At 36.6% G+C, this 11,149-nt stretch overlaps 1 protein-coding gene across 2 annotated transcripts in view; it reads left to right on the top strand.

The window, feature by feature from the left end:
• Window positions 1-11,149, top strand: part of stxbp1 (syntaxin binding protein 1) — a 43,273-nt gene that overhangs the window by 20,150 nt on the left and 11,974 nt on the right. For both annotated transcript variants that reach the window (XM_015373203.1, XM_015373202.1), the window contains exons 5-16: window positions 854-932; window positions 1,203-1,306; window positions 3,227-3,375; window positions 3,734-3,818; window positions 3,901-4,031; window positions 4,130-4,237; window positions 4,334-4,394; window positions 6,606-6,671; window positions 6,755-6,835; window positions 6,917-7,055; window positions 9,736-9,845; window positions 9,949-10,050. In XM_015373203.1, the coding sequence (XP_015228689.1) occupies window positions 854-932; window positions 1,203-1,306; window positions 3,227-3,375; window positions 3,734-3,818; window positions 3,901-4,031; window positions 4,130-4,237; window positions 4,334-4,394; window positions 6,606-6,671; window positions 6,755-6,835; window positions 6,917-7,055; window positions 9,736-9,845; window positions 9,949-10,050 (1,215 nt within the window). The remainder of the gene's footprint in view (window positions 1-853; window positions 933-1,202; window positions 1,307-3,226; window positions 3,376-3,733; window positions 3,819-3,900; window positions 4,032-4,129; window positions 4,238-4,333; window positions 4,395-6,605; window positions 6,672-6,754; window positions 6,836-6,916; window positions 7,056-9,735; window positions 9,846-9,948; window positions 10,051-11,149) is intronic.

Genomic DNA, 11,149 nt, shown 5'->3' with positions numbered 1-11,149 from the left:
GGTCTTCAGAAGTTTTGGTTAAGAAATTCACTAACAATGGGTCTGAGCAACGTTCAGACAGTGATTTTAGTCTATTTGCCTTTTATAGCATATTTGTGATCAGGGTAAACAAAGTTTTTAAAAGTAATTAATGAGTGGATCAGAGGGGATACAATACACTTTATGTTTTTTGTAATCTACATTAGATAATGAACGGTTTTTAATAAAAAAAAGGAAAAAAACGCACGGTAAACCACTTATTCTATCATTCTGTCTTTTTTTTATTTTAGAAAAAATAACCAATTAAACATATTATTATCACTGAGCAAATTAAATCAGAAAGCAAAGAACATCCTTAACTTCTGTGCTAACTCTGCTAAAAATCTTGCTAGTTACATTGCTTAAGATCAAAATTGATTATGACTCTAATCCAAACAAACTATGATTAAAATGTTTTTTGTTATACCATTAATCAAACACGAAAATGTTTATTTAATCTCAGTAAAGGCAGGAAGACAAGGGTTTAAAAAAAATGACAATAATAATATTTAGGAAAGTGACACAACCATTTCTGTATATATGTGATATTTTCAATAATGGAAAAAAAAAACAGAATGAGCTATAGGTTTACATTCATGATCTTATTATAATTGATCATATTTATATCTCTGTTATTAAATTAGATAGCAGTTTTTATTAGCTTAGCTTAAAGAAACCTGTTTTATTTTGAAAAACATATGTTTCTGATAAAGTTAATTAATAAACTAACTTAACATTTTTATAGTTAAACTGTCTTATAAACTTGTCTCAAGAATTATATGTTAATTTTTAAAATGAGCTGAGTTAAACTATATCAAATTTCTTCTCTTTTCAGTCGGTCCACACACTCATTTCGGACTTCAAAGACCCTCATTCAGCTAAATACAAGGCAGCCCATGTTTTCTTTACGGACTGTGAGTAAACAGAAAATAAACACATTTTAATGTATGTTTTCAAATCTACTGGCAAAATATTGTCTTAATATGTTTATCTGCATCAAACTCATGGATGGTTATTGTGGAAAGAAGCTAAATTTATATTTAAGGCTCATTTAGATTAGAAATAAATGTCATCCATTGTATAAAATATGAAGTTTCTTTTATTTAACCATTTGGATTATTTCTTTGCTGAAATTAGTGTAAACAAGTGGAGTCAGAGGAAATAGTTTTTTTTTGTTTTCCCAGCCTGCCCTGATCCGCTCTTCAATGAGCTGGTTAAGAGCCGGACCTCTAAATTCACCAAGACTCTGACAGAAATCAACATCGCCTTCTTGCCCTACGAGTCTCAGGTAAACATCCAGCTAAACATCCATACATCAAAGTAAAGCATGAAGTCGTCTGCATAACAGCTGATTGTAGGTTATCAGGGCTTATACAGGAATGAATAACTCAAATTTAAGGCTTTTTAATGCTCTTAGAAATAATTTTAATGCCTCCAACAGGTAACCGTCGACAGGCTGCAGCCATGTCCCGAATTCCTCGTTTTCCAGCCACTTTTATTTAAATTTGCGTTTTTCCCCCCATTCTCTAGCTTTTTCTATCGCTTTGCGATCAACCGGAAGCAGTTCCACACAAATATATCGCGATATAATATGTCTGACGAAAATGCTTTTATAAACATTTCTTTTAATAAAGCATTTTAAAAACCACAATAAACACATTTAATGAATTTTAATGCCAATTAAGGCCTTCATTTAAAAAATAATAATTTAATGATTTTTAATGACCCGTTGAAACCCTGGTTATGCATCTTGTGATTCGGATCTTATCATAATGACAATAATGTAATTGTTTTTTTTAAAAACGGATCTCTGTTGTAAATGAGACACTAAGTCTCAAGAGATTTTCCTGTCTACATAAGGACTTAAATAAAACTTAAATAAAGATAACTTAGCTGGTTATTAAATACCAAAAAGAATGAACATTTCACTCAAAATTCCCTCATACAATATTGGATGATACTTATAATGCAAACAGGTATTTCATCATAAGTATGCTCCAATAAATATTGTTTTCACTTTGCTGGGGAAACCATAGACAAAAGAAAGATAGAGAGATAAAAAAATTAAACAGGAGCAGATAAACCCCAACCGCATCACAGAGGAACAAACTACCTCCTATCTTCATCCAGGTGAACAATACCTCCTTTAACAACCAACCTTCAGAATCATAGACAGCTTTCAGATATTACAGGCTAACAATGGAACCAAACGACCCGTTCGTCGGTTTCGATTTGCATGTTTCCAAGCAATACAAGGCCTTGTCTATATAAAGACTCAAACTCACTGCGGATCCAGACATTTGAATTGAGAAAGCTTCCTGGAGAGGAAGTGAAACGTCTTCAAACCTTGGAAATCAAGTCCGGTGGATTGTTTTTTAAACTTTTACGGAAGGAGCAGATAAAGATCAAATGCATACAGAGAAGAGACGACGCCATGAAGGACACAGACAGAAATACTAGCTGTGAGGTTGTTTTTATTTTCTGAGATCGATAGGAACGCAAACACAGGCTCAGGTGGTGGATGCTGAGTCATGATTCACAGTTTACCAGCAGACTGTTCCAGAAAGACACGCATTTGTCACAGTGACTTTTTTCCCTCCCTACTGCCTTCCTACTCCCTCGCTCTGTGTCCTTCTCTAATGTCCCTCCAGCCAGCTTTTTTATCCCAGTTACTGGACACTGCTAATACGCTCATCCCTACTTTTGCCACTTTAAATCTTGCTATTTTTGCCTCATCCTTCCACCGTTAACTCATTCTCTCCATTCTCTGTAATTCTTGTGACCCACAATGCTTTCCTCCTCTCCTGTCAGCAATGATTAATTCAGAGTCAGTGGTTTACTGCTGGAGGCAAAATGCTCTCTGTCCCGCCTACCTAAAGCAGATTGCATTCATTTTATTGGATGAGGATGGATCTACACAGCAGTTTGTAGCCAATGATTGTTTAGCCAATGCAGGGGACCCTTCTGCAGAACAGACATGGTCATGTGATTGTGAACAGATGGGGTGGGAGGAAGGAGAGGAACCAACTAGAGGTGGATGATAGAAAAGGTGACATAGAGAGAATAGAGCAGAAAAATCAGATGTTTAAAGAAAACGCTCTGGTTTGAGAAAATGAAATGCAATAGGTTATGTTAAAGGAGCTAAAAAAAAAAAAAGGTAAAATGTTGAGATAAAAGCCTGAAATGCATTAAGATATTGTCTGTGCAGGTGTACTCTCTGGACAACCCAGATGCCTTCCACAGTTTCTACAGCCCTCACAAGGCCCAGCTGAAGAACCCAGTAATGGAGAGGCTGGCTGAGCAGCTGGCCACGATCTGCGCCACCCTGAAGGAGTACCCGGCTGTCAGATACCGAGGGTGATTTGCCCTTTATAGGTCAAATTCAGGAACCATACATCGTCGCACTATGGACACTACTGTCTCACTTAGACAGGAGCTGATAAACACATAGCTCACTGTATTTAGTTCCCTATAAAAGGAGAGAGTCTGTTTGAAACGATATTTAAAACATGCCTTGAAATCTTTGATCCTGCCTAATCTGAACAAATACTGGAATTATACAGCCGGATTTACAGTTGGGGATAAAAACTGCATATCTTTATAAAGTCTAATGTGCATATGTAGCACACAGCATATGCAAAACAGAGAAATACATACATTTCTTTCCACTGTGTAATACTTTAATTGATTTATCCATCCGTTTGCGCTCTCTTAGGGAGTACAAGGACAATGCCACCCTTGCCCAGCTGGTTCAGGACAAACTGGACGCCTATAAGGCTGATGACCCCACCATGGGAGAGGTGAGCCTGAGCAACTTAAACAAACATCCCTTTAAAGGTGTCATTATGTAATTAATGGGTGTGAGTTTATATCTTTTTGCAGGGTCCTGATAAGGCCCGCTCACAGCTGATCATCCTGGACCGAGGTTTCGACCCGGTGTCACCCGTCCTACACGAGCTCACCTTCCAGGCCATGGGCTACGACCTGCTGCCCATCGAAAACGACGTCTACAAGTGAGGGAAAAAAAACAGCAGGAATGCAATCAATAAAAAGCGTAATTAGGGCCAAATTGGAGGCTTAAAATTTCTTGGGCTGTCTCATCCTCCCGCAGATATGAGACCAGTGGTATCGGAGACTCACGTGTCAAGGAGGTTCTTCTGCATGAAGACGATGACCTGTGGGTGAGCCTGAGACACAAACACATAGCCGAGGTGTCCCAGTAAGTACTTTTCTTTATCAAGCTCTAATTTACAAAAAAATCCAAACTTGCGGTGTTATTTTAATGGCATTTATTTTCTTTGTGCTATGAAATTAGGGAAGTCACACGTCAGCTAAAGGACTTTTCTGCCAGCAAGAGGATGAACACTGGTGAGAAGGTAAGGACAGAAATAAACAACAGCTTATAGAAAAATACTGTAGGATAAAATAAACGACAATACTTTATATATCATGGGTATAAGGATAAGAGTATTCCTACAGGAATTATTTGCAAAAGTCTTCGTTTTTGTAATTACAAGTAGACAGAGATGGGAAGTATAGAAGTACAAATACTTTGTTACTGTACTCAAGTTGATTTTTCTGATATTTTTACTTTACTTTACTACTTATTTTTATGGTGACTTTTTACTTCTACTCCTTACATTTTTACACAAATAAAAAAATTTGGCTCGTTACTTTAGTTTTGAATCATTTCAATGGAGTTACCGTTATTATTTTTCACGTCATCAATACCAAATTCAATCTAATTGGATGGGAATCTACGTTGCATTTGACGCACCACTACAAGATGAATCGACAGATTCGGCGGTATTCATTGCCGGCAAATCATTGCAGCTTGGTGGCGGTGGCGTTAGCATAGTAGCATGGACGACGAGATGATTGAAAATGAACAAAACAGAGATCTAGTCCTATTGGCAGACATCCATTTAAAATGTAGGCAACGGCATGAAAAAAGTGGTTTCTACTTTTACTTTTATACTTTAAGTAAATTTACAAGCCTGTACTTTGTTACTTTTACTTGAGTAAAAAAGTTTAATCAATACTTCCACTTTTACCAGAGTATTTTTTAACACAAGTATCTATACTTTTACTCAAGTATGGAAAGTGAGTACTTTTGCCATCTCTGCAAGTAGAGGAAAAACCGGCTGACAGGTGGGCAGGGGATACATTTCACCTTTATTTTCTATTTCCAACGACTCTTCCTTCTTCGATAGTAGAAGGGAAGGCCTCTGATTCGTTTTCAGGGAACATTAATGTTTCTTATTGAGCCAAAGTAATGACAGAGTAGTAAATTTAACCAACTCTTAATGCCAGTACCATTTTAACAGCGGTAAGATAGATGGCTTCTAATTACTCACCTCTAAAAAGACAATCAGAATTTGAACATCAATGCTGCCAAAAAATAGTCTAGTCTGAATGCAGTTCCCGGTATCTGCCTAAAAAAACACTTTCTCTTTCTAATAGAAGGCATGCAACCAGGACCACATCTTTTGTTTCAAAGCTGTATTAATATAAAGCTGGTAACTACGTAAATATCAGGTCAGTTATGCACCAGCAGAATGACATGAACTCATGTAGGTGTTTGTAGAAAGGCTGGACAAAGATGGCATTGTTATAATAAGAGTTTATTAAGTTGATCAAAGCTGCAAGCTGAGTGAAAAAAGTTAACATGCCATCTAATAAAGCGGGATGAAACCCAATATATATCATCACTAGAGAATAATAATGAGACATATTGAAAGCTTTAGGTTTGTATACCATAGCACATAACTTCCAGTATAGTGCAGATATGAGAAAGGTAGCAGGTTAATTCCTATTACCAACAGAGTCTGGTAAATATTTCCGAAACTATCCTTAATACCTTATAAACAATTACAGCAATATTTTTTTTCTGTGCAGTAAAAATATATTAGACAATGAATATATAAAAATGTTCAGGAGAGTAAAAAAAAATTCTCAAGTAGATTCCATCCAATCAAGGCCGATATCTTTCTGATTAGCAATTATACATATACATATATATATATACATATATATATATATATATATATATATATATATATTTTTTTTTTTTTTTTATTCTTTAACCTAACCCTAACTTTGTTTATTGAGTTTTATGGGTTTTTTTTCCAAAACCAGACACAGGTTTACAAACCCACCCAAAATAGAGTCCCAACCTCTAGATAATAATAAAATAAAATAATGACAAAAATAACCATACAAAAAAAGAAAAGAAAATAAACGCAGAGGGAAAAAGATTGCTGAGTAGATAAAAGACACTGTATGCTACTGTAAGGTTGTTTTATAGACACACACACATATACATGTATGTATATACGTAATATATAACGTCTTTTCTACATACCTGAAAAAAGGGTTGCCACACCTTATAAAATTGAACATCTAAGTGTATTTATTCCATTCTCAAATAAAAAGGATAATTTCTGATCCATAGGATGTTCAGTATGAAGTCTAAAATACAGTTGAATTCATATTTTTGCTGGTTATCGGTTAATTTTTACGTTTTTTTATTCTTTGTTGTTATGAATGTTTTATAATAATAAAAAAATATATTTTTGTTTTAACAGACCACGATGAGGGATTTGTCCCAGATGCTGAAGAAGATGCCACAGTACCAGAAGGAGCTCAGCAAGGTGTGTGCATGTGAGCATAGTTGAAGTTTCTTCCTTAGGGTGTAAAGCAGATATTCAGTCTTTTGTTTTTTTGTCGTTTTTAGTACTCCACTCACCTGCAGCTTGCTGAGGACTGCATGAAGCACTACCAGGGAACAGTGGACAAGCTGTGCCGCGTGGAACAGGTGAGGAAAGACCGCCTAAGAAAGTGTTGAGGGGGACCAATGTCATGAAAAGCAATACGAAAGCTGAGTTTGTTGCTGTAGGATTTGGCTATGGGCACCGATGCTGAAGGGGAGAAGATCAAAGACCCAATGAGGGCCATCGTTCCCATTCTGCTGGATGCCAATGTCAGCACATATGATAAGATCCGTATCATCCTGCTGTACATCTTCCTCAAGAACGGTAAGAAAATTGCTAACACAAACAAATTAAGCTGCACAGGGGCAATAAATCTCTCATGTTTTTACTTTTAAATTTGATTGAAATTGAACTGCATTTCTGTCTGGGCTTTGACTAGGCCGGAGACATGATTATTATTTTATCTTAATTGGGTAAAATGTAGGCAAACTTCCATCGCAGTCTCAAATCTGAACTTGTTCTCCATAACTTCTGAAAAAAAAGAAAAAAAAAACTCAGCATGCTGCTGCCACTACCGTGTTTCACTGCAGTGGAATCCTAGCTACCTTCTACAAAGAGCATTTTCAATAAAGGCTAATAAAGTTAGTTTGGGTTTGATATGACCAGAGCTCCTATCACGTTTATTTTGATCAACAACACGGAAGTCCTGCCAGTTGTTGGTGTGGTGGTGATGGGTTCTTGCAGAGTTAATGAAAATCCAAAGTCAACAGAAGCAAACTCCAAAAACAAAATACAGAAAACCAAAAAACCAGGGGACACCAGAGAGAAGCAACACATGGGGAGCTGGTGTAGATTCTCAGTCAGCCAGGTCATTGTCATTCCAAAAAGAGAAAGTAAAAAAAAAATCCCCTGACAAAATATGGATTGGTGTATGCAGTTAATTGCAGTGAGGAATGCTCTGATCTTAATATTGGAGAAACCAAACAACCTCTCCGCAGACGCATGGCCCAACACAGAAGAGCGCCCTCCTCGGGACAAGACTCTGCGGTACATCTACACCTTGTTCACATTTTGGATTAAAAAAAGAGAGGGGTGTGAAGGAAGCCATCTATGTTAGGAAGAAAAACCAACCTTAAACAGAGAGGATTCTAGCTTTCAAACATCTATAATTCAGCGATAGACTTGATTCATTCCCGCTAGCATCACAACCCCAATCCCTGTACAGGAGAGCAGGCTAACAATTCCCTTTATCGACTCCCCTTTCAGAGACTTTATTTTATTTTTTTTATTTTACCTTTATTTTACCCGGAACTCCCTTGAGATAAAATCTATTTTTCGAGGGAGACCTGGCCAAGAGGCAGCAGTACAGTAAGACATATAAAAACACATAAAAACAACATAATAAAATCAATCATAAACTAGACTCTAGAATAACAGTCACAATTCTCTGTGCAAGCGGTTTTCAATAGTGATTTAAAATGCTGTAGCGGAATAAGAGTCCGTAATTGCAGGGAGTTTTGAATATTGTGCCACGACCATGTTGCTGCATAGGAAAATGATGTTTTGCCAAGATCTGTGTTGATCCTGGGGATAGTGAAAAGAACACGACTTGAAGAGCCTGAGTTGTAACCACTGTTAGCTACAGACATGAGGTGACACAGGTATGGAGGGAGTTTACCCAGGATGGCCTTGTAAATAAAAGTAAGCCAATGATGTTGTTTTCTTAGACGGGTATGGGTCTTTGCAGGCTAACAAAAGAAGCCAAACGGGCCCCAATTCCAAAGGGATGGACCCGTTCATCCGTTCCAATTTGCATGTTTTCAAAACAAAAACAAGGTTTTAATGGGCTACTGTATAAAACCTCGAACTCATGGCTATTTCTGACATTTTGAATTGAAAAAGCTTCCTGGATGGGAAGCGAAACATCTTCAAACCTGGAAACACAGTCCAGTGGATTCTTTTTCATTTTTTTTTCTTCTTGAACACATGGAGAGCAAAGCAATGAAGAGAAACCAGCACTGATGGACTGCAGAGGAGGATAATATATTGGAGACAAAACCAGGAGTGGAGTAATCAGTTAATTGGGAGCAGGTGTGGACAGAAGCAGCTAGAAAGGAGCCGAGGGGGAAAGAAACTGGCACAGGGGTCAATAGAGAATAACACAAAAACACAACACTGCCAGAAAACAAATACAAAGACACCAAATTACAGTGAAACTAAGAAGAAACCTAAAAAAGGGCAGAACCCTGACAGTTGGATGCACAACTAATATTTTATTTTGTGCAGCACTTTGGTCAGTCTTTGATTAACAAATAAAATTGGATTGGACTGTGAGGGAACCATATTTTTTGTATGTTATCACTTTAGCGTACCTTTTTTCCTGCTTAACTGTGCTTTAAATTTATCCTGAACAAGTTCCTCCAAAACCTACAGTACACAGCTTTCACACAACACCTGCATTTACACTGAGATTAAGTAACATGCAGAGGTGACTTTAATGGTTGTTAGCTGCTCTAGATTTTATTGCTTGTGTTTGAGTAAAGGGGGCTAAATGACCTGCATTTCATTTGCTTTAAAAGAAAATAAAAAAAAACATGTATTATTTTGGTTCAGCATTAAAGCTATGCAATACTTGTTTTTTGGTTTGTAAAATAAAAACCTCACTAAAAGACGCTGAGCAGTGCTTATAAAAAATTAACAGTGTGCATAACGCATAATGATTTTAAGTTATCAGTGCTGGTTTATTTTATTTCAGTTAAAAACAAAAACAAACAAAAAAAGCAGGAACTAATCTTATATCCAAAAGTCAAGCCTTTAAAAAGGAACCAAGAGATATTTTCATCTTAATGAAACTGGAAAAAAAGATTTAGAGGGTGATGAAATGTTATTTTAAAACCTCGTCTTCAAATGTAATATATTTTCACCCCAGTAGAGCTGAATATATTAAATGCAAACACCCAAATTGTTGCTTTATTAGATTTGATTTGTGTTTGTGTTTCTACAGGTATTACAGAGGAGAACCTGAACAAGCTGATCCAACATGCTCAGATTCCCCCTGAGGACAGTGAGATCATCACCAACATGGCTCACCTGGGGGTCCCCATCGTCACAGATGTATGCTACTTTATTTTTCCTTCTTACTTTTGATTTTTTCATGCTACTTTTTCAGATATATTTGATATAGTTTTCTTGATTCTTTCACCTTTTTGTGTCTCAGTCCACCCTTCGCAGAGGAAAGAAGATGGACAGGAAGGAGCGTGTGAGTGAGCAGACCTATCAGCTTTCTCGCTGGACTCCCCTGATCAAGGACATCATGGAGGTACGGTACAACTACCAGGCTCCTGCGTTCACTGTTCTTGACTTTTATCAATACGCACTTCTTATATTTTTTACAAACTTTCTGAGATCCAAAAGCAGATTTAACATATTGGATTTTATTTGTAAATAATTAACTCCGCCAAGGACATTATGTTTCTAGGAGAGTCTGTGTGCCTGTCCGTCTGTGTACAGGATAACTTGAAAAGTTATTAACGGATTTCAATGATACTTTTACCAAAGGTGCACCTCAGTCCAAGGAACAATCCTTTAAAATTTGGTGATGATCCAGAACACCATCTGGATCCAGGATTTTTTTTTTTACAGTTTCTGTGAATACAGGTATTTACTTAAAGGCATAGTAGAGGATTTTCTATTTCCTGGTGGATCATCAAAATAAGTGGTCCTCCTAATTGTCAATCATTCTGGTGATATGTTTACGTAAGGCTGTCCTACATGCTTGTCCCCATTTTCACTTACCAGTAGTGAGTCTCACATGGTGGAAAATTTGCTAATCTTTTTTTGGAAAGTAAGCTTGTATGAGCAATGCAAACAACAACATTTAAACATCGGACGCATTTAATAGGCGTTCCTTCTCGGGAGTGGGTACAGGGTTGTGCATGAGCATTTTTTTTAACTGGAGAAGGCGGGTCTTTTCAAAGATTTGCGAAAATTCTTTACTATACCTTTAAGGTGGAAGTCACAATATGTTTTGGAGAAATTAGCAACTTGGCAGAGGTCTGAGCTCTCCAAGTGCTTTTCTAGTTTCCTATTACTTTTATTCTCTTTATAAAGTAGCATTTTGGATGACTAGCTTTTAAAAGCAATGTAATAGCAAAGTGATATTCAAATTCTAATACCTTTCTGTTCCAATTAGTGCTTTAAACTTGCGTGCTTGGCTTTGGGTCTCAAGGAATTCCTGTTTCATACAAACACATCACATCCCTCGCAACTTTTACCTCGTAAACAAACTATTTAAAGTCAGTATTCCTAAGTCAGTCCAAAATGATGTGTTTGATTAAATTACTAACTACTTAGCTTGCTGGCTATATATATATATATATATATATATATATATATATATATATATATATATATATATA

The sequence above is a fragment of the Cyprinodon variegatus genome, unplaced genomic scaffold, assembly GCF_000732505.1.
Source record: "Cyprinodon variegatus isolate N-32 unplaced genomic scaffold, C_variegatus-1.0 Scaffold82, whole genome shotgun sequence".
Taxonomy (NCBI): Eukaryota; Metazoa; Chordata; class Actinopteri; order Cyprinodontiformes; family Cyprinodontidae; genus Cyprinodon; species Cyprinodon variegatus.
This window is presented reverse-complemented; position numbering and strand designations above follow the sequence as displayed.